The 24823-nt window shown below is 35.1% G+C and overlaps 1 protein-coding gene across 2 annotated transcripts in view; it reads right to left on the bottom strand.

Annotated features, from left to right (window-relative positions):
- The window catches only part of NOL4 (nucleolar protein 4), a 449007-nt gene that overhangs the window by 355999 nt on the left and 68185 nt on the right, over window positions 1-24823 (bottom strand). For both annotated transcript variants that reach the window (XM_078153441.1, XM_078153440.1), the window contains exon 2: window positions 3586-3735. In XM_078153441.1, coding sequence (XP_078009567.1) covers window positions 3586-3735 — 150 coding nt within the window. The remainder of the gene's footprint in view (window positions 1-3585; window positions 3736-24823) is intronic.

The following is a 24823-nucleotide window of genomic DNA, read 5'->3' as shown; positions in this document are numbered from 1 at the left end:
AGTGAGGAGTTAATGTTTGGCACTACCCTTATCTTTCAAGCTTTGAGTCATGGTAACATAAACGACTACAACTGTAATAGCAGTTGGCACAGCTATTTAAATTGCTTCCTGGGTCCATCCATCCACTGTAGTTGGTTGTTACTTTAGTGAACCAGTGTCCTAATCAGCAGTTTTGCACATAAGCAAATATATGATCTATCATTCACATTTGTTTATATTTGTGGCTTATCAACAGCAAATATAATTTTTACCTGAGATAATCTGCTTAGTCACTTGTTCTTTGCTAGGGAAACAACACATACAGCTCCCTTTTTTGACAGCACCAACTCTACTTAATTATTTGTTCTACTGCCATTGCCCATTTTTACTTTGCATTGAACAGGGGCACCCTTTCAAATTCAAATATTTAAACAATCTGAGTTCTAGAGGGAGTTTTACAGGAACCAGATCTACAAAGCCTGGGGAAGAGGGACAGCTAAGAGAAAGGGGTCTATTTCTAGCATTTGTTGGTGGCAGGGAAGATCTGGTATGAATAAGGACTGGGAAATTGTAAAATATCACAGTTCTTCTTTGATACTACGGCGTCACTATTTTCTTTGAAGTAAAATCCTCAATCATCAAAAATCCTGAGATTCACTTTTATTTATTTGTTTATTTATTTTGGTTGGGCAATGGGGGTTTAAGTGACTTGCCCAGGGTCACACAGCTAGTAAATGTTGTGTGTCTGAGGTCACATTTGAACTCAGGTCCTCCTGAATCCAGGACCAGTGCTCTATCCACTGTGCCACCTAGCTGCCCCAATTCACTTTTAGATACAAAAGCACATCCCAAGCCCCTAAAGAAGTGTTTTTGTTTTGTTTTGTCTTTAGTTACTAAATGCAGTTTTAGAGTATCCACACTACTGTTCCCTCTTCATGACTGGAAATAATCAAGAGCTAACTGCACTGGTATGCGTTACATGGGATACATTTGTGTATCTGCTCATTATATTAGTAACATACATACTCACATACATTAAAAGCAAAAGAAGATATCAGAATGAAACAAGACTGAAAATATAATCCTGTTGGATCAGATAGCCTTTTTAAATTCCTAAATGTGTCATTTCATGAGGATTTTCAGAAAAGTCTATGTAAAATAGAAAGCAGGTACCTAAATTCAGATCATGGTGAAATATGTGTAATCTGTGCAGCAACTAGATATTTCAGGGAATGATGTCTTATAACTATATAAAACTAAATACTATTCCCATATCAACCCAACATAAAAACCATTTCCTTCACAATGACAAGATATAAACTAGATATGCAAAAATGTAGACTATATTGACCATAATACTAAGAATGAAGATAATACACTAGTGATTAGTCATGTGATTAAGAGTATTTGGTTTTATTGGTTGAGCTGGAAGGAGGAGGAGGAATGAAGGGGAGAAGAAAATAATGAATATAATGGAGACTGTTCTATGAGTTGCAATGTTGAAATTAAAAAGAAATTTTAGCTATCCAGTATACTCCATGAATGTCCTTTATAATGACAATAATTCTTAGAGAAAATAACATATTAACAGGTTGGAGCCATTACAGTCCTTAAAGCTCTATGAAAAATTATATAGTTTTATTGTCTATTAAATGAACACTTCACTTTATAGAATGCACATTATTTTGCTTGCACTGGTGACTTTTTCTGTAATTAATTATTGATACTTGGAATAAAAGACCTACACTACTGGGATATAATATAAATATACTAGAGAGCAAAGGAATAGGAACCTTGGCAATGTCAGAAAGAAGACTACCAGTTACAGGGAGGAATAAATGCATGCTGGGAAAGGCACAGAAGTAAAGGGAAACCATTGGGAGGGATTCAAATTTGAACTGGTTTCAAGATCCATTCTCATCAGGGAATACACCAAGTTTAAGATGCTTCTTATACTCCTCAAGTTGTTTCTCCAATAAAATAATGCAAACAACATTCTTATATAGTTAATACAAAATGAAATACTATAACAAAGTAATTTAAATGGATGTCTTGCATGGACTATGGATCAGATTCTCTCCATATAATCCTGTAAGAAAGCTAATATAGAATTACATAAAGAGAGAGAGATGTTGGCCTATATTATTAAGTCATATTACTGCAACAATAAAAAGTCTCTAGTGAAGGTGTTTCAAAGACTAAACTGTAAAAAATTGCTTTTAGCACATATTGTATACTGGATAACGTACCACTGTGCAAAAAGGCAGGTTTTTAGTTTAATTTAACATACTGTATTTTGGTATTCCATTGATGAAAAGTCTCACTGAAACTTAAAATTCACAAATCTGTTTCATACAAGTGAAATACCATAAAAGAATGCAGTTAGTGAGATTAGTAGTTAAATGCATTTACTCTTTTCTAGTGATGACCGGGGATTCAAGCCTGGCTTAAAAGATAAGTGAAAATTAGTGTGTTCAATGAATATTAGCTTATATCAAAATACTAAAATAATTGAGCAACTATCATTAGTAATGATAGAAAATCTTCTAAGATGAAAGTAAAAGTGATCTTTATTTGGCAGAATTAGGTGAGAAAACTTGCTAAAGTGCCTGCCCAAATACCATGCAATTTGGAAACAGCCAGGAAACAAAACCATGGGGATAAGGGAATAAATACAACATATATTTAGGGTTATTATGCAACTCTAAAGATCTGATATGACCCTAGCAATATAGCAAAAAATAGTTATGGAAAAGAAGCTATTTCTTATGCTCAGTAGCTAATTTTCAAACATAAGTACCTGTATTTGAAACTTTGAACATTTCACACTTTTTCTGTATCTGTAAAGAAAAAATGCATCCAGGCTGATATTATGTATCAATATAGCTGAAAATAATGAAGATAGCAGTAGCCAAAAAACAAAGGCTCATTAATTATGGATCAATCACTATTTTGTCCATGGAATGTATTTTTTTTTCACGTTAGAAGCACATAGATTTATGCTTTAGTACCTTTTTTTGGAAAAGGACAATGAAATATTTATAGGAGGATGTGAATTTGCTAAATCTAATTTTATAACAAAATAGCTTAATTAAATAAAAAGTTGAATTAAAGTATCTAGATAGACCTATAAATGTCATTAGATAAGAGAAATTATTTATAATTTCATAACAGAATATGTTCATCTGGTCAATTGAGAGAATATTAAATCAGTTGTTCACATATTCTTTTACTGTAAAGATATTAAAAATTTTTACTCTAAAATGTAAATAATATCCATAATGATATGTATCCTAGTGATACCCAATTCTGTTTATAGCTCATTGTGTATTGGTTATAGCCATTGTTGAAACTTCCAAATTAAAATAATATATTTGCCGGAATGTCAGGGCAATATAAGCAGGTTTCATCTGTATATAATATAATACTATCTTAATGTATGTTTCATAGGCACATAACATAAAATATAGATTATATAGCTAAACTAAAGTTGTGAATATTGTTTGGCTATAAACTATATTGTGATGGATATAAAGTCTTAAATACTTAACGCACCCTTTATAAATATATACGAGATATTTTCAGATGCTTTTTTCTTTTACTTACTGCTTTGTACGTTCTCTTCTGTCCAGCATGTTTTCTGATTTGTTCTCCATTGGGCCCTGTTTCCACATGCATGGAATAGATAATGTCAAAGAAATCTTCGACCACAGCTACTCGCCTTAAAGACAGCTTCTCATCTACCCCTACTCCATCCTGGAAAACAGATAAGGAATGCAAAATTAATAAATAACTTTTGATAAGCATGTAACATCTTCTTTGGTGAAATCTGATTAAACATTTTTTAAAATCATGAAGCTAACCATCCTACGTAGTAAATGAAGATTCCTACCTCTACCTCTAAATTACATTTAGAATCCTAAGGACATGGGGAAAAAATCACCTGGTCATTCAACACAGCTACCAATTTCATCAAATAGGACCTCATCATTTTATTTTTAATTGTATTTTATTTCCTTGCATGATGTGTATACAACCAAATGTAAAACTTTTTAAAAATTGCTAGAGGAAGTTTTTTAGGTATAAGTTAATTAGTGCAACTAAATATTAGGTATATTTTATAAACCCTCAATTCCAGAAGTTTATACATTTGTTTATTAATTCAACAAATAGTCCAATGAAATCTAATGAATGTTATCCTAGGGAGCTCCAGGGAATATAACAATAAATAAGACATAGCTCTTGCTCTCATAGAGCTTACAATCTAGTAGAAGACAAGATATATAGAACAAGTGATATTTTTCATTGTAAAGCATGTTCAGGGAACAGTGGGAAGTCAAGTTAAACTATAGAAAAGGGTATACGTGTGAAAAAGATCTGGAAAGTTAGGCTGGGACCAGCTGGTAAGGACCTTGGATGCTAAACTAGAGTCCAGACTTTATTCAGCAGGCAATGAGTTATTGGAGGGTTTTGAGCAAGGAAATGGCATGATAAAACTGTGCCATAGAAAGATTAACTTAGAGGCACTGTGCAGGATAAACTGGAGTAGAAAGAGAGAGGCACTAGAGATAGATCAGTTAAGAGTCTACTGTAATAGTAAAATAGAGAGGTAATAAATGCCTAAACTATGTTGGTGATACAGAGAATGGACGGAATGAAGATACACTGTGGCTTAAAGAGTCTCCATTCCTCTCATGGTATATATCCTTAAATAAAAAGGACTTGATTAATCAGACAAAATATTAACTAAGAACATGAATATTGTCACAATTCTGATAAATTATTTTCTCCCCTGTGAAATTAACATGTTGGTGCTAATGTTATTAATAACCATCAAACAGATATATTGTATCTATTGGAAATTCTCTTTTCAAACTATGTTTTTTTTTTTATTAAACTGGTCTAATCGGAACATATAAAAGGCACTGAGGAAACAAAACTTGGTCCGCAAAGACTAAACTCATCAGTGTTGTATGGTCAACTCTGTTCAAATACAATTCAATTCTACACCCACAAGGAACTTGCATGTTGGGAAATTATGACACATGTATATAAAAATACATCTAATGCTATCAATCAGTCCTTGTTATCTGTGAAATGAGCAATACAAAACAATCTTAAGAATATTAACATCATCATGATAAAATAAAATTATGATTCATTCTAAAGTTCTGTCATGCACCTTCTTGTGAACAATAATGACATTTATGTAGCATTTTAAAGTATCTATCTAAAGTGTTTTAATACATTTTGAGTGTTGCAACTAATCCATAGTTTGTGCATGTTCTGTTTTCCCTGTTTTGTAGATGAAGAAACTGAGGCTTTGAGAAGTTATATGACTTGTCCATGGTTACACAGTTCATAAATGTAAGTGGCAGAATTTGAACACCGGTCTTCCTGAGACTAAATCCAGCACTCTTTCTTTGCATTATATCATTCTGCCTCTCAGGTAATACAGGATCAGTTTGAAAGGTAACTGTAAGTATGGTTTAAGTACCATAAGGAAGTCAAATAATGAAGGATTAACTCATAAGAACCATAAGATAATTAAACCATAAGATCTAAAGTGATCCAGATATCCTTACTTCCTCCTCTGTTCAGAGCTCTTCCTGAAAACTGGATCAGATTGCAAAGTCAGAACTGGAAATTACGCCTAGGGCAAATTAGGTTGATATGGAGACAGAAGGACAGAGGAAATTCTGATTCTGGATACAGCTGTGCTGAGAGAAGAGATGGCCCATTCTTAAGAGGGTTCAACTTACACATCTTGACGGGGTTGGGGAGGAGGAGATGCCCAAAAAGACTGCATGACATCGGAGTCTTAGGGGTGGTAATGCTATATAGTCATTCATAGCAGCAGAGAGAATCACAAACAGTGCTGCTTCAGGAAGGAGCACATACCACCCATCCACCCCCAACTGTTGGAAACCTAGGGCAAAGTCCCATTCCCCCCAACCTAGTTATGGTTCTGTCAGGGTGACAGGTGGGATAATGCACATCACAGTATGAAATGTCAGTTGTAAAAAAAAATGGACACAGAGAATGACAAATTATTCCATCCAAAGTAGTAAGCCATTAGTGAGAGCAGTGAAGGAAAGTTTCTTGGCATTTGTCATGCAGGGAATAAAAAAACCATGTTCTCAAAAATATTGAATATGACATTTATCAAAAACCTTTGATGCTTTACATTTTTCTTTAAAAGTCAATGAGGGAATTCAATAGAAGAACAACACATGAGAGCACTGTCTATTTAAATCTACTCGTTCAGGATCAATAAATGAAATTAGTTAGCACCTGACATGACTTCAGTTCAGTTATTAGAAAAAAGATGTGTGTGCTAATCATGAAAATCACCACTGCAATTACTATAATTGATATGCTGGTGAACAATTTCAGTAAAGGGTCTAGAAATCAAATAGACACTAAAGGTTGCCAATTAGGAAGGAAAGGAGGGAGGGAAAAAAGCAGGAAAGGAAGAAAGAAGAGAGGAAGAAAGGTGAGGACACAGAAAAATCCTAAAAATCCTAAAAAAGCAGAAAATCCTAAAGACTTATATTTTTAAAAGCACCCTGATTTCAGGACTTTCAAGGTTCCACCCCATACCATCCCACCACCCCCTGCCAGAGTAGGTGACTGGCAGATTATAATTGCAGCTAGACCCCCATAACCATCAGTCATCCTTCTCCATCCTTTAGCAGATTAATTATGTGAAGTCAGGAGGATCAACAAGTAGATTTGTTCAATTAGAACAATAAAATAACAGGAAAAAACTATCAACCCCACTAGAGACAGTGGTTGCTTCTGGATACAGAGAAAGATGAGCTCATTTTGGGGTGGGTGGTCGGGAAAGGCTTCATGGAGAAAGTGACATTTCATTTGGGATACAATTACAGGTAGGATTTAATATAGGGAAATTCAATGAAAGTCATTACATTCAGGAACAAAGACAAGAACATGGGAAAAGGGAAAGATTTAAAAGGAATGTCAAGTCATCCAACTTACTGGTACTGGTACTGTACTGGTGGAGGAAGGGAGTATGAGAGGTAAAAATGCAATTGGTAATAGATTTGAGAGAGACAACTCTTAACTCTAACTTTTCCCCTGTGTAACTTGGGAAGTCACTTCTTTCTTTACCTCATTTTCCTTATGTATAAAACTAGAAGTTGGACTACATTGTCTCCAAGGTAATTTCAAACTCTAACATTCTGACATTAATTAATAAAGGGATGTATGATTATTGTATGAAAAAATATATAATTATAGGCATTATTAAAGAGTTTTGATCTCTAGGATTCCTTCTTCAGCATTAGAGTTGCTGACATTCTTTAAGATGAAAGAAAAACAAAACACAAATCCTGTTTTTTCTAGGTAGTGTAAACAAAGAATTATTTTTTTCAAGGACAGGCAAAATACCACATCTAAAGGAAAATTATAGTCCTCTGACCTGATGTAAATAAATTTCTATTAACAGTAAATACTGTTATTTATTATGTTTTTATTTGGCCATTCATTTTGTGTGTGTGTGTGTGTGTGTATTTTTTTTCTCACCACAGGTGACAAAATAATACTGAATTCCAATTCTTTGTTTCTTCATTGAATGGACAGTTATAATTACCTAGCCTTGTCATCCTTTCTCTCCATAAACAAAGTCCATGTTACTAAGAGGCCAATCCCAACAAAATGAAACCTGGATAAACATTGCTTGACCATATGTTCAGTCCTAAGCAAAATGAGCTTTAGTCGTCTGATATCTTGAGATTGAGGAACCTTTCACCACTGAGCTGAAACACGTGGCTACTGCAGAGTGAAGGTACAAATCATCCTTAGTTATTAAGAGCAATTAACCAGTTGGTAAATTATCTAGGTTTCTTGATTTTCTACCTGTCATTATTTCCCTGATTCTTAGCACCTTTACCCTAGAGTAGACATAAATAGAAAGACATTAACAAACAAAACAAAACAAAACAAAAAGAAAAACAAAACTCACCAATTTTTATATTTGTTAATCATTCTGTAATTACTCTTGGAGAAAAAGAAAACTGAAATCATTGGCAGTATGAAGTTTAGGGGCTTATTTCAGCACTCAACAACCCATGTTATCTGTGTGCTTTGAGAATTGGCTATAACTCAGAAGGGCAATGCATTCACTCATTCCCCCCAATTACATATATATTGAAATTAATACATTTAGCTAAGGGCTAGAAGGGTAAAATATAATTTGGGTTTTAGAGACATTAATATCTATACTAGTATTTTTAAAAGAGACAAGAGAATAAACAATGATTACCTGGAGATAAGACTTATTGGCAATAGGTTAAGAAAGAAGTCAGTGTTGAGGCTACATGTGTGAAGGGAAAAGACAGAGGGGAACAGCAGTAAAGATATCACTTTGGAAAAACTAGGTTCAGAAAATATAAGAAAACTTTTAGAACAATGAAACCTTAATTCAGTATGACAACTTAATAAGCCCCTACTATGTGTTAACAACAAGGAATAAAAAAAAAAGTCCAAGGGGTTTACATTTCACTGTAGGGTAGAGTGTGGGGGGGGATACAAATTTAATTTAGACATTTCAATGGTAACCTGACATTTATATATTTTTATAAAGTTTGTTTTATGAATGTTATGTCCAATGAGCCTTACAGCAACCCTGTGAGAGATAACATAGATATTATTTTCTCCATTTTACAAATGAATAAACTGAGGCTTAGAGAGGTTGATTAACTTGTCCAAGGTCACACACCTCTTAAGTGTTAGAGTCAAGATTTGAATCCAGACTTCTTGGTCTCAGATTTAGCTAGCACTCTACAGCAATGAGTCAACTAGTTCAGTGGATAGAGTGTTGGAGCTAGAGTCGGGAAGACCAGAGGTCACCTCCTGCCTCAGACACTAGCTGGGTGATCCTAGGCAGGCAGTTTAACTTCTGTCTGTCTCAGTTTCCTTTTCTGTTAAATAGGGATAATAACAGCACCTAATTCCCATTGTTAGTGTGAGAGAGGAAATGGAGCAATATTGATAAGGTGCTTTGCAAGCCTTAAAGCACTATACAAACATTATTTATTATTATTACTATTCTGTCTTCTCTAGGAATGTAACCCAGGGAAAACTTGAGAAAAGAGGGGAGTTTATTTTCTGTAGACAGCTCTTGTTGGGGCTAAAGTAGTTACAAAGGGAAGACGAGTATGGAACCTAATGTAAGGGCTTTACTTCTCAAGTGATCGAAAAGGTTTGGAGATTGAGATTCATTTCAGAACATGAAGTAGAACTGAAAATAAAAGTAAGATCTGTGTATGCATCTAAGATGGACTGAAGTTAGGAACATGAAATCATGAATTCACTGCACTTGTAATTTACCAATTTTTTGCTCAGAGTGTGGTACATTATGCTGGGGTAGAATGATTTGTGTCCTTTTGTCATTTGAGCACATAATACTGGATTGGACACAAGAGAAAGGATATACACTGCAGGAAAAGTTCTGAGAAAAGTGTAACAAATTTAGAGGCACAGCCTTCAAAAGATGTCCTCTTTCCCCAGAAAGTAGTAGATAGCACCAGAAAATTACCTAAGCAATGGAGAAATTGATTGAGGTTTGGGAGGGGATACACACAAGTGTGGAAGTGACAAGGTCTTTAGTTTGGCTATTCCGAAGCCATATTTCACTACAAATTGCAAATAGAAAATCTTAAGGCAGTGAAGAAACAAAATTTCCTATTTTACATCTTTAATAGTACCTATTTTTTAAAATCTTTGAATTTGCCTTAGAGTTACCTTAATTTTAACTTGTTTTATTATTGGTGATTTAGAACAATTGTCTTTAGTGGTTGCTGGTAATTCCCATGAAAAATTGTCCAAAATCACTAATAAAAGTAATGAAAATTAATATAATTTTGAAGTTTACCTCATACACAGAAAATTGACAAAGATATTATTATTTTTTTAAATCAGATCAATGTTGGAAAGGTCTATAAGTATAATAGTAAATTGAGGGTGGAGTTACAGATTAAGCCAGCCATTTGTAAAATGATTTGGAGTTATGCCCCAAAAAAGATAATAAATTGACCCAGTGATCTCAGGTCAACGGCATAAAGGTCCTATACATAATAAAATAATCATAGCAGCTGTCTTTATGGTAGTAAGAAAAAAAACTAGGAACCCCCCCAAAAAAAATGGATGCCCATAGATTGGGAAATGGCCAAATAAATTGTGGTATATGAACATGATGTAATATTACTGCATCATAAGAAATAACAAATGTGAAGACAGAGAAACATGTAAAGATGTAGCATATGAAATAAAAGCAAACCAAGAGAACAATATACATGGTGATTACAATATATAGGCAATAACAACACTAAAAAGCAGTCTAACTCAGATGAGACTGTAAGAGAAAAAAAAATCAATTTTAGGTCTAGAAAAGTAATAAGAATATATATCTTCCTCCTCTCAACAGAGAACTAAGGCCTATAGGCTTGCAATGGGCTATGGTGTCAGATGTAGCCCCTGCACTGGTTGGCTTTTCTTAAGTGTTTTTCTTTGTTCTAAGGAAAGGTCCAATATGAAAGAGGAAATGTTGGTGATGTAAAAATCAAAGGGCAACAATATTTTTAATTGCCTTAGAATAATTCCTGAAATAATAAAATACCTTCCAACCATAAAGTTGATGAAATCTTAAGAAAGCTATAAGAATCAATGAAATTTGTTCAATCTAAATTTGTTAAAAGACATAAGAAATCTAGGCCAGAATGAGAAATATAATGATCTTTGAGGCATAGCTTTCTTTTAAGAAGCTTGCTTTTTCTATGATTAAATACCACAAAAGCTTCTTCCTGGTTTTGTATTTTCCACCAATTTATGCTGTTTTCCCTGTCTTTTACCTACTGCTTATGCAATCCTTTTCATACTGATAGATTCTCCCAGATATGTCACAACTTTGTAGTTCACACCTTCTGAGACAAAAGTTTCTATTTCATGGCATGTTCTTCCATTATTCTTCTTAAGACTAGAATTCAAAAATCTATTCTAGTAATAGGTAGACTTGAATAGCAACCATTACTAAAATACCTATATACTTTGGCAAGAGGCTATTTTCACACAAAATAATGCAAAATAAAGCAAGCATACAGCTTATTGTGGAAAATACAAGGTCATTTTGAAGCTGTCTACAAAATCTATGTGATTAATTTTTAAATGGTCAAACATCACATCAAGGATATGGGTGTCACACCTTTTCCACTTTCCAGCAGAATACACCTGAGAAGAATCAGCTATTTAAAAGCAAATGCTTAAAAAGTATAGCATTGTAGAGCTGAAAAGAACCTTAGCAATCAATGCCACTACCTTCACCAAGCTTTTCCTTATACCATTAGAAATTAGTGCTTTCTCCCCCTTGAAATGAATTTGTATAACTGCATTTAGTTTGTACCTGTTTGTATACATGACATATAAACCTCCCTACCCACAGTGGAATATAAGTTCCTGAAGGCAGGGACTAATTTCTTTTTTTTTTTTTGTATTCTCAGTTCCTAACACTGTGAATTGCAAACATGAAATGATTAATAAATGTTTGTTTTTCAATTGAACTGAACTAGATTGAACTGAATTGAATTGAATGCTCTGATTTCCTTATGAGGAAAATGATGTCTGTAGATATATAAGTGATCCAAGATCACTCAGCCAGTTGTCCAAAGAACAAAAACTAGACATGGAATCTCTAAGCTCCCAAATCATTCATTCATTGAAAAAAAAAATTATCAAGCAGCTACTATGTTTTAACCACTATGCTAAATGCTGGGGATATGAAATATAGATATAAAATGTAGAAATGACCTTGGGCCTGCTTTTAGGAATTTAACAATCTAATGAGGAGAAGGACCAGCTGAACAAGAGTCAACAGTGTGATACAGCTTCCCAAAGAGCTACTGTGACATTGGGGTGCATTAAGAAAAGGATAGTGTTCAAGACGAGGGAGATGACAGTGCACTGCATTCTGCCCTGGTCAAACCATATTTGGAGGATGGTATTTTTCTGTGTGATACTTTTTAACAAGACAGATTTTTCAGAAGAGGATGAATATAAGGCTTGGAGATACAAAAAGAGGTAAAAGGCATTCCCTGCCCTCAAGGAGCTCATAGTCTAAAGGTGGAGACAACATACAAAGAACTATATACAAACAAGATATATACAGATTAAGTGAGAGATAATCTTAGAGGAAAGGTGCTAAGATTAAAAAGGAGTGGGAAAGGTTTCTTGCAGATGTTGGGATTTTAGATGAGTTTTGAAAGAAGCCAGGGGAAATGAAGAGGGAGAAAGTTTCAGATATGAAGGGCAGCCTGTGGAAAGTCATGGATCTGGTAGATGGAGTGTTATGTTCAAGGAATAGTAAATAGGCTTGTATCCCTGGATCTCAGAATAAGTGGAAGGGAGTGAGTGTTGAAAGGAGTGAGATGTTAAAGAGACTGATAAGGCAGGAAGGAGCCAGGTTAGAGAGGGCTTTAAAAGCCAAACAGAAGATTTTATATTTGATCCTGGAGATAATATCCTCGAGGATTTTATTGAGTAGGGGAGTGACATGGTCAGAATTGCGCTTTAGAAAGATCAATCTGACAACCTGAAGAACAGACTAGAGGAGAGAGAGACCTGAGGCAACAGTCTAGGCATAAGGGTGTGTACCAGGGTGGTGGCAGTGTCAGAGAAGAGAAAAGGGTATATATGAGAGATGTTTTAAAGGTAGAAAGGACAGGACTTGGCAACTAATTGGATATAGGAAGAGAGAAAGCAAGAAATAAAGTATTTTATATGTGTTGAGTTTAAGGTGCTGGCAAGATATCCAGATTGAGTTATCCAGCAATTAGAAACATAGGACTAAAGAGGAATGAGGAGAAGTTTTGGATAGAGATATTAATTTTGGAGTTGTCTGTATAAAGTGAAAATTGAAGCCAGGAGAATGGATGAGAACAAGAAAGTAGAGTGAAAAGAATACCTGGATTATAATCTTGACATATACTCACAAGTAGGAAGTTGGAGACAGAAGAAAAAATGGAAAGAAACAGAGAAGGAATGGTCAGAGAGGCAAACAACAGAGGTGAGTTACTCAGAACCCAGGGTGGGGAAGGGAGGAGGGATCCATAGTGTGAAATGCCATAGAGAGGTAATTGAAGATAAGGACTGGAAAAATAAGATCATTGGAATTAGCAATGTGGTCATCAGCAGGCTTTAAGAAAACACTGGAAGGGCACTGGACTGCAAAGGGTTAAGTATTATATAGATTTTGAGGAACTGGATTTGGGTAAGTTGATCAATGCTTTGTTAGAGCCTAGTTGTTGTTATCCATCCTTCATTCTCGAAGAAGACCAAAGACATCAAGGTTGATGTCTTGACTTTCTTGTGAATTAGACTTAAGAGAGGCAGAATTGCACAAAGTTGTCAGCCTCACTCTCTGTTCTACAATCATCGAAGTCCAAGGCAAGAAAAGTCAAGGAGACTGGTAATGGCCCAGGATGCAATGGATGAACTTGACATCTTTCATGTGTGACCAAGCTCCAAGCATTCCACAGTGCCTGCTTCAGCCACCTTCATGGTTGTTGGAACAAATTATTTCCATCCACACATTCCATTGGATGGGTTTGAGGCCCATCTGTTGTCCTCAACCTGGTTTAGCCCGTCTGCCAAGATGGTTTACCAGGATGTGGCCACTGCATATGCCACTGCATATGAGAATTGGGTGAAGGGAAAAACAGAGATCACTTGCTTAATTGAGTGTCAGGGTCAAGGGAAGGTTTTGTTTTGTTTTGTTTGCTTTCCTATCCTTTGTTTTTTTAGGACAGGGAAAGGGAAAAGGCCAGTAAGGAAGGAGTTATTAAAAATATATGGGAAATAAGGGATGACTAATGGAGTAAAATTACAAAGGAGGTGGGAGGGAATGAAATTAACAGCAATATTAGAAGAGTTAACTTTAGGAATAAAAATGTTTTGAATAAAAAGAATTATCATGAACTACTATGCACAGTTGTACACTAGCGAAGCTAAAAGTTCAAAAGATGTTGATGATTATCTACAAACTAACAAAACAAGAAATAAAGATCATAAATATCCAAATTTCAGAAAAAACAAAATTAGCAAAAATCCTAAGCGAACCAAGAAAGGAAGAGAAATACCCAGAGATATATTGGAGTCATACATAAATTATACTAAACATTTAAAGAGCAATCAATACCTATACTGTAAAACGTATTTAAAATAAAATAAAAGATATTCTACCAAACTCCTTTAATTAGGAAAAAAAAATCATGGTCCTGATATCTAAATCATGGAGAGACAAAATAGGCAAAGAGAACTATAGACAAATCTTATGAATGAATATAATATGGGGTGGGAGGATTAAATCATCTTTAGAAAAACATGTAAATATATTCCAAAAACAAATCATTATGACCAAGTGAGATTCAAATTAGGGATACAAAGATGGTGCTCCATTATGCAATCTATTAACATTATAGAAACAATAAAGATAACAAAAAAACTACATGACCATTTCCTGTGCAGAAAAAAACCTCTGATAAAATTCAGCACTCATTTACGTTAAAAATCCTAGGAAGCACAGGTATGGAACAACCTTTTGTTAACATGATCAAAAGCATATAATTAAAATTAGGAACCAACAGTATTTGTAATGAAGAAATACTAAAAGTTTTCTTAATACAAAGAGGGATAAAGAAAGGATACTCCTTTCTCCACTCTTAATTGACATAGTTCTAGAAAAGTGATAACAATAAGACCAGAGAAAGAAATTAGAAGTATAAATATTGGCAAAAAAGAGACAAAATTATCCTTGTTTTGTGATATGATGGTTTATTAAGAAAACCCAGAGAACCAGTGAAGATACAAATTTAGACTCTTAATAGCTATAGCAAGGTAACAGAATACAAAATAAACCCAGTGAAATGATTAGCATTCCTATAGTGTGCTGACATAAAAAAAGAAAACTGAAAGCAAAAAAAAATCCATCAAACAAAATATCCTCCCAACAAAAAGAAAATGAATAACATCTAGCATTAATCTACAAAGACATAGGTAAGACTTATTTGTAAAATAACTATAAAACACTTAAATGATTCTTTTCATGAATAAGTGAAGAGAGAATAAGAAGAAAAATAACAGAGTGGAAAAAATTTTGTTTAAAATAGAAAAATGTGACATTCAAGACATATAGGGAATGTATAAGTAAATATGTGTATATATACATATGCATACATACATATACATACATACATACACATATATATACATATATATGTATGTGTGTATATATATATACATATATATACATATATATATACATATATATACATATATATATACATATATATATACATATATATACACATATATATATACATATATATATACATATATATACATATATATATATAGTCAAAAGCCATTCCTCAAATATGTAAGTGGTCAATGGATAGAAAAAGCACTTTTCAAAAAAAACATTCAAATTATCATATGAAAACATGCTCCAGATCACTAAGAGTAAGAGAAATAAAAATTAAAACCACTATGAGGTTTCATCCCACAACATGGAAATTGTGAAAAAAAATTTACAAAAACGGACAGTTAATGTTGGAACAGCTGTGGGAAAATAGGTACACTAATATATTGTTAGTGGAACTTTAAACTGATCCTTCCATGCTATATATCAATTTAAAATTACACAATAAATGCAACTGAATTGTCCCTATCCTTTGACCAAGAGATACCACTAATGACTGAAAGCATATGCCAAGGAAATCAAAGATATAATTAAGGTTCTAATATATTCCAAAATATTCATAGCGGCACTTTTTCTGATGCCAAAGAACTAGAAACAAATTGAGTGCCCATTAACCTGGGAACAACTGAAAAAGATCTCGTATATGAATGTAATGTAGCATTGTAACACAGTAAGAAATTAAGAACATAAGAAATTTTGAGAAGCACAAGAAAATATGTATAAATTGATCCAGACTGATATAAACAACTGAAATAAAAACAAAGACAATAGTTACAACAATGTGAACCAAAATGTCACAGCTTTGAGTAAATGAAAAATTGAAGTCCTGAAGAACAAATAGCAAGATGTTATTCCCTCATCATGACAGAGAAGTGGAAGACTGTTAGGAGAGAATGTTACATACTCATTCAGATTCAGTGACTACATCAATGTTTTTGCTAATTGATATTCTTTGTCACAAGAAAAAGTTCAAACTAGAGAGAGGAGTTCCTTTCTTTCCCAAGAACAACTGCTATATAAAGACAAAATGCATCAATAAAATGTACTTTAAAATAAATACAGAAAAAATGAAGGAATATTGAGAGAGTGAATACTACTTACTCAGTTATTAAATATTTTTCATTGATATAGGAGAAAAGACTTCTAATTCATAAAATAAACATTCCAACCAAATGGAAATTTTAACAATAGGATAAGCAATGGAGAAAGGCAACATTTAGTCCAATCCAAACCCAAAAAGAATTCCCACTATACCATATCACACAATTTGTCATTCAGTGTCTCCTTAAAAAAAAACCTTAATAAGGAAGAACACAGTCTCCAAAGCAGCTTATTCCACTTTTAGACAGCTATAATAGTTAGGAAGTTTATCCTTATATCAAGCCTAAATTAAACTCTTTGCAGTATCCACCCATTGTTCTTAATTTTGCCTTGTGGTAACAAATAGAACTTGTCTAATCTCTCTTTCATCTGACTTGTACAAATACTTAAAAAAAATTATCATGTTCTGCCTGAGTCTTCTCTTTTTTGCACTAAATATCCAAGTCTCAATTCTTATGTAAGGGTGGAGATTCACTCCATTACAATAATCATGAAAGGATGAGATTTGTCAATTGAATCAATCAATCAATCAACCAAAGGTATAAATTAGGCAAGGATAACTCCTTTGTCAATTTGAGAGTAGTAAACTGTTTTGGCATAGTACCTGGATTAATGAGCACTTAATAAATGCTTTTTGACTTACTGACTGACTGGTCATTGGCTGAAAGTGAATGATGCCACACAGGAAATATTTTGTGATTAATTTAAGAAAATCAGGCACACATCTGGGTGGATCTATGTATAACAATCACAGCCAATTCATACTCCAGCAGGAGAGAGCCAGCTGGTGGTCAAATCCATAGATGAATGACTCTCAGAAAGAAGTGCCCATGGCCAAAGCAGAGAAACACAAGGATTAAGCTTCTCTCCTCTCCCTCCTTCCCAGGCTATTGACTAGGTATACTTTGAAAGGTCAGACAATTTGAAGTATCCCCTAGAACTGCGGAGGTTTCTCCTAAGCAGAAGAGGCTAATGGCATAAAGTATGGTGCTAATAAATGAGAGGCACACTGAGACTAGCCAGAAACAATGAGGAAGAACAGCTTCAGGATTTTTTAAAGGTACCAGAGAGAGCTGCATTCCTGAAGATTTTCACAAAGACCCAAAGAAGGGAGAAAAAATTTCTAGTAATCAAGAGCTGTGACTTTACCTTTTGGCCAAATGTGTTTTCTATGTTTGAACCCACTCTTCTCAGGAACTTTGTGTGAGCAAGGAGAGACTATCCCCCCTCCCCAATTTAGGAGAACTGTTTTGAGAATCCTATCCTTGCCATAACTTCTCAATAAATATTCCTTTAATCAAAAAATAATCAATTCCAGAAGTTTGACTGATACTAGAAATCATAATGGATGGAGGCTAATGAGTAACAATTCCAGAAACTCCAACTTCTCAGAGTTAAGCCTAGAACCCTGGGGGAAGTGAGTCATTGTCCTTCGGGGTCCCAGCCTGCTAGTTGGGAGACTGAGCTGAGAAGAGGTTCAATTTTAGTCTGGCAGGAGGTCTCTAGTGGAATGACCAGGGATCTATGATTGGTACTGTACTATTTAATATTTTTATCAATTACTCTTTAGTTTGCCCATTGAACCATTTCTGAATATAACTGTACTATTATTTAGTCCTCATTTCTCCATCTTTCCCTCAAGAATAGTGTGAGATATTTTTTGAATGCTCTGCTAAAATCTAGGCAAACTATAACTACATCAATCCCCTGATTTAATAATTTAGTAACACTGTCAAAAAAAGGAAATAAAGTCTGTCTAGCGTGATCTGTTCTTGACCAGCCCAGGCTTTCTTTGTAATTAATATTTCCTTTCCTAGATGTTTATCAACCATTGGTTTTATGATCTGTTCTATAATTTTCAAGAAATAAAGTCAACTTCATTACTCTATAGTTTTCATACTCCGCTCTTTTCCTATTAAAAAATGAAATATTTGCCCTTTTGTCCTATTATGGTACTTTCCTCTTTTTCCATGATATTTCAAATATCCCTGACAGTGGCTCAGCAATCACATTCGCCAGCTTTCATTATCCCAAGTGTTTAGTTTTCCTGGGGCCAGGTGAGTTAAATCCACCAGGGGAGGCAGTGTGTTGTAGTAGAAAGAGTACTGACTCTGTAATCAGGAGACTTGGATTCAAATTCCACCACTGAACCTTACTCCCTAGGTTACCTTGGGCAAGTCCCTTCACTTTTTTGAGACTGTTTCCTCCTCTCCATCTCTTGAAACGATGATCACAAGGGTAATGAAGTCTTTCCTTATTATCTTGGCTATCAACTCCCTTTTTAACCATTTTTGTTTTGTCATTTTTAATTAAAACTTATTATTCTTGGTAGATAAAACAGGAACACTCTGTTGTCCTTCCACCTTTAATCCTTTTATGATCTTCCTCTTTATCCCAATATAGTTAAACACATACACACACATACACACAGACATACACACTTTCTTTTTTCCCACTTATTAGTATTTTATTTTTTCCAATTACATATATAGTTTTCAACATTCACTTTTATAACATTCTAAGTTCCAAATTTTTTCTCCCTCCCTCCCCTCTCCCTTCTTCAAGACAGCATGCAATTTGATATAGTCTATACATATTAAATAATATTAAACATATTTTCACATTAGTCATGTTGTGAAAGAAGCATCAGAATAAAAGGGGGAAACCATGAGAAAGAAAAAAGAAAGAGAGAAAATGGTATGCTTCAATTTGCATTCAGACTCCATAGTTCTTTCTCTGGATGTGGATAGCACTTTTCCCATCATGAGTCTTTTGGAATTGTCTTACATCATTGTATTGCTGAGAAGACCTGTCTATCAAAGTTGGTCATCACACAGTGTTGTTGTTACTGTGTGCAATGTTCTCCAGATTCTGCTTACTTCGTTAGCATCAGTTCATGTAAGTCTTTCCAGATTTTTCTGAAATCTGCCTGTTCACCATTTCTTATAGAACAATAGTATAACATCCCATTCATATACCACAACTTGTTCAGCCATTCCCCAATTTATGGGCATCCTCTCAATTTCCAATTCTTTGCCTGTATAAAAGAGCCACTATAAATATTTTTGTACGTGTGGGCCCTTTCCCCTTTTTTTATGATCTCTTGCCTAGTAGTGGTATTGCTGGATCAAAGGGTATGTGTAGTTTTATGGCCCTTTGGGCATAATTCCAAATTGCTCTCCAGAATGGTTGAATCAGTTCCCAATTACACCAACAATGAGTTAGTGTTCCAATTTTTGCACATCTTCTCCAACATTTATCATTTTCCTTTTTTGTCATATTAGCCAATCTGATGGGACATATACACTTTCATCTTCCTCTTCTTCCCTCATTAACTACAATTCAGTTTGAGCTTTGGATCACCTGACTCCATTTTACGGGGCCCTTCCTCACTTAATATCCTTACATATCTTTTAAAAATTTAAACTGTTTAATAAGTCACCTATGCATCTACATTGGTCCCTTCAGGCAACTCCTGTTATTCCTTCTCCTTAATATTGTTTCTTTTTGTGTTTCTGGAATTTAGTTCTAGAGAATTTTCTATCTGTACTGTACTGACTTCCCCTGTCAAGTTTTAGTCTACGGGACTGAACCATCATTCCTCTAAAATCTTTAGAATCTGTCTGCTGAAAATCTAGGGCACCTGTTCAACTCTGCTCATCTTTTCTTCTGCTATTATCACAAATTCTAGAAGGGGGTGGTCACTTCTCAATGTATACTCTATCTCCAACCCAGTAACCGGCTCCTTCTTGCTAATGAAAATAAGAATTCTTACAGAATTTCTCCATGTTGGTTTCTTCACCCTTTGAAGGATGAGGTTTTCATTAAGGCAAGTCAATAGATTATTGGTCACACTACTTTTTTTGAGAAGAGAGAGAGACAGAGACAGACAGAGACAGACAGAGAGAGAGACAGAGAGACAGAGAGAGAGAGAGAGACAGACAGACAGACAGACAGAGAGACAGAGACAGAGACAGAGAGATAGAGAGCATTTCAAGAGAAGGTTGGATACTCAAGGTCTCCCATAACTGCTGTATCATCTCTCTTTGACTTGTTTGTTATCTATTTTCCAAATGCCTGTTCTATTTCTTTTTGTTTGTTTGTTTAGGTGGTCACGTGGGATTATGTATAGAAATCCAAAAACCAGAGAGAAAGGGCATAATAGAACACACTTGTAAAAAGATTACTGGAGGAAGACACAGAAGCAAAATGGCCATCAGAGTTAAGAATGATCTCTTAATTTTTAAATCTGATGGACTTTTCCTCATCCTTTCTCATCTTTTCCTTAGGGAAGAATAGCTAGTAAATAATGGAACCAAGACTCAAATCCAAGTCTTATGAAACCAAATACATACTTTCTATAGGAATTTAATAAACGGTTCCTTTAATTAGATTATAAAATGCCAATTATAATCTAGAGGTAACCAGGACTTGTCTAAGGATGAAGAATTTAAGCTTAGGGGGACAATTCATTACATATTATAATCATAGACTTGAATAGAGTGTGGACCTGATGTGCCAAGAAACCACAAGGGGAGACATCACCATTTCCATTTCCATTGGCCTTTAACCCTCCCCTTAAGAACGGGCCATGGGAGGAAGGCACACCAGGCTTAAGGTCCATGAAAGCCTATGAAGATAAAGGAGCAATGAGGGAAGGACACGAAGAGATGAGAAAGATAATGAAAGGTAGAATTTTGTGGGGAAAGAGAATGTGATGTAATCTTTGATTTACAATTTTGCTTATCCAAATTTATTTAGTGGCTTTAAAAAGACACAAACATAGAACTATTACTGGATGGAACTTTGAACCCAGCTATAAGCTTTAGGAAATAATCGCAGCTAACCATCACTGCTGAGATTTCTTCAACGAAGACCATTAAACTCAGTTACGAAAGGTTGTTCTACTTGCTGACCTGTCTCCAAAGCTGCTAGAGCTCTTTTCAGAAAATGAGAGCTATACCATCTGCACATTATATAGAAAAGAAAACTGACAAGAAAGAGGTCGTAACTAGTCGCATTTCATAGAGAATGCCAGGACATAGCTAGCAAAATTCCAAATTTCCATATTGATATGCTAATCACCAAGAATATTCCTTCCCAGGTACTTTCATGATTTAGTTGTAATAAATATAAAAGGCAAAATTTACATAACACTTTATGACTGCAGTATTTCCTACAAATGATCACATGCTTATTGCTAGGTCTATATTCCAAAGACATCCAAAAAAAAGGGGGGGAAAGGACCCACATGTACAAAAACATTCGTAACAACTTTTTTTGTGGTGGCTAAGAATTGGAAATCAAAGGGATGCCCATCAGTTGGGGAATGGCTAAACAAGCCATTGTTTATATCATATATCATAATGGAATATTATTGTGCTATAAGAAATGGCAAGCAAGATGATTTCAGAAAAACCTGGAAAGACGTACATAAACTGATGCATAGTGATGTAAACAGAAGTGGGAGAATGTTGTACACAGTAACAGCATTATTGTTCAATGAAGAACTGTGAATAGTTTAGCTATTCTCAGAAATACGATGATCCAAGACAATCCCAAAGGACTAATGATGAAGCATACTATCCACATCCAGAGAAAAAACTGATATTGATTGAACACAGAATGGAGCATGCTATTTTTCACTTTCTTTCTTTCATTTTTTTCTTTCATTTGAGTCTTCTTGAAAAAAATGATTAATATGGAAATATTTTACATAATTGTGCATGTATAACCTATATCTGATTTCTTACCTTCTAAGAGAGTGGGGAGAGGAAGGAAGGAAGGAAGGACAGAATTTGGAACTCAAAATATTAAATTAAAAGTTTAAAAATTGGAAAAAAAATCACATGTGATATTTACAATAATATTGTTAGGTAGCTATATAAAAATATCATTACTCTTATTTTAGAGATTTGGAAATTGACATTTCAAGTAGGTTAAAGCAACTTATCCAAGGCTACATAGGTAGTGAGTGGCAGGCCTGGGTTCAGAACTATAGCATCAGGCTCACAGTGCCTTGCTCCAACTACCAACATCTAGGGTAATGCTTCCTGTACAGTTACTCCATCCTCAAGGCAATTGCCATCTATGCAGCTCGCCTCAAGGTCCTCTGATACTCATGCCTTGTTGCTCCCAGGCCATATTCCCCCAGGTTCCCATCACCTTGCCTCCCCACTCTTTGGGTTTCCTTCTCTCTCCTCCCAGTCCTATGGATGAGATTTGGGCTACCTCTCACCATAGGTGACTATACCCACAGTCTGACTGTCCTTCCTGTCTTTCCCTTTATCCCTACCTAGCACCTCATCCCCTATTATTTCTATTCCTTTTTCTTATCTCCTTTTAGCATTCTACCTCTTGCTTTTCCATCAAAGTGTTCCTCTGGTGGTAGAAGGTAAATATGAAATCTCAGGGTTGGAAGGAACAGCAGAGTCCACCTAATTCAACCTGAGCAACATTCCCTACAAGCGATAAGCCAGACTTTGCTTGAAGGCCTTCAAAGAGAGAGAAAATGATATCTTCCAAGACAGTATATCCCACTTTGAGGCAGCTACAATTAGGACATATTTTTCTTTATGCTAAGCCTCAATCTGACTCTGTGATTTTAGACTTCAGACTTCTATCGCTTTTGCTGAGCTCTGTTCCCTAGGGGTGTGGTGTAGGGAGTTAGGATGGCATAGCATTAAGTGTCCACTATGTACCAGCACTATGCTAAGCAATTTGCAAATTTTATCTCATGTGATGCACACAATTCTGGGAGATAAGTGCTATTATGATCCCCATTTTGCAGCTGAGGAAATTGTGACAGAAGTTAAGTGATGTGCCTGGGGTCTCACAACGAAGAAGTGTCTGATGCCAAATTTAAACTCAGGTCCCCCTGCCTCCAGCCCTGGTGCTTTATCCACTGTACCACCCAGTTGTCTCTAAAACCAAGTTGAGCTAGTCTTATCCTATTTCTTTATGGCAGCCCTTCAAATACAGTCAATCCTCAACATTCCCACATTTAAGTTTCACAACTTCAAGCATTCCTGTGATGATTCTCAGCTATGCAGTAGAGGGGAAAAAATGAGAGGCACGAAGCATGCAAGTTTGTGGAGTGACTGGTATCCTACCAGGTGCTTCACAGGATTCACCCTACTACTGTAAAGAGCTCACCCTGCATTTATTGCATATTTTCATTGCCTTTAAAACACAAAATTTGTGTGTCAATTATACCCTCAAGGTGCAGTGAAAGTGTTTTGGGCCCTAAACCCAAGTGTGCAAAGTCAGTGGAGCAGCTTGGTGAGAAAATAAAGGTATTAGATAAACCACATGCAGGAATGTCTGGAGCCACTATTGGCCAGAAGACCCTTAAGGATCTCAAATGACCCAGGAAGCAGAGGTTGTTGACAGATTATTTCAAGGTGATGTGTTCTTCATGCTCTCTAATGCTCTCCACCTGCCATAAAGAAGAGAGCATCAGAGGTGATGTCAAGACCTCGCCAATCTTGGCATCTTCCAACAACAGTGACTACAGTCCCAGAAACCTCTCCTTTGATTTTCAGAGGGGTGGCCAAGGTAGAGAGGTCTATAGCAATATAATATGTAGTACAATACCTTGGCACTGCCACACAGTGGAAGGCAAAGTTCAGGTTAAAGAAAGTTTTAGTTTTAAGAATGTTATTTGCTGTATAGTATTTATTGTACTATAGAATTCATGTATTATAAAAAGAGAATATTGTCTGAAGTCAATTTTTTAATTGATGTGTTAGCACAAAAGGTCACAGAATTCTATGGAATTACTAGTGAGTAAAAATGTTTTGCATGTTACTGATCTTATTTTATGTATTGTATCTTATGGGTTATTTCATGATTACTGCTTCGGGAAAAGTGAATATTATCAGAATTAATGTTTTGTTACAAAGAATCATATGTAGAAAAGTATATTTTCATCAATCTCTAGTGAAAGATTTCAGTTTTTGGTCATCACAGGAACCTAACCCTTATTTCTCATAGGTTCAGTGCATCAACATTGCCGTTTTTGACTTTCATGCTGTTTCCTAGGAACATTACCCTCGTAAAAGTCTAGGATTAACTGCAATTGAAAATAGCTACCATTTTGATTTCTTACCACTAATTAGATGTGAAATGCTAGTCCCATCACTCCAACTCTGAGCCCCAAGTTCCAAATTTGTAAAATATGTCATTATGGCATAGTAATCCATTGCAGACCTGTACCTTCATGTCACATCCTGCACTCCAAACTCCACCTCCAACCTTGCACTCCAACTCTTGCCCTGGGGACCTGGGTTTCTGATTGGTAAACATTCATTACAACTAGACCAGCTCATCACATCACTCCCCTTCCATCTTCATGCTATGGCCCCCTGCATCTACTTTTTAACCCCCTATTTTCTACCTCTAGCTCTGGAAACAGTAATCAAATCAACAATACCATTCCTAGAAAGAATATGCCAATAGATTGCCCTA

Source organism: Phascolarctos cinereus, unplaced genomic scaffold, assembly GCF_003287225.1.
Source record: "Phascolarctos cinereus isolate Bilbo 61053 unplaced genomic scaffold, phaCin_HiC Scaffold_4;HRSCAF=312, whole genome shotgun sequence".
In the NCBI taxonomy this organism is placed as follows: Eukaryota; Metazoa; Chordata; class Mammalia; order Diprotodontia; family Phascolarctidae; genus Phascolarctos; species Phascolarctos cinereus.
The sequence above is the reverse complement of the archived record's forward strand: the minus strand, read 5'-3'. Positions and strand labels throughout refer to the sequence as shown.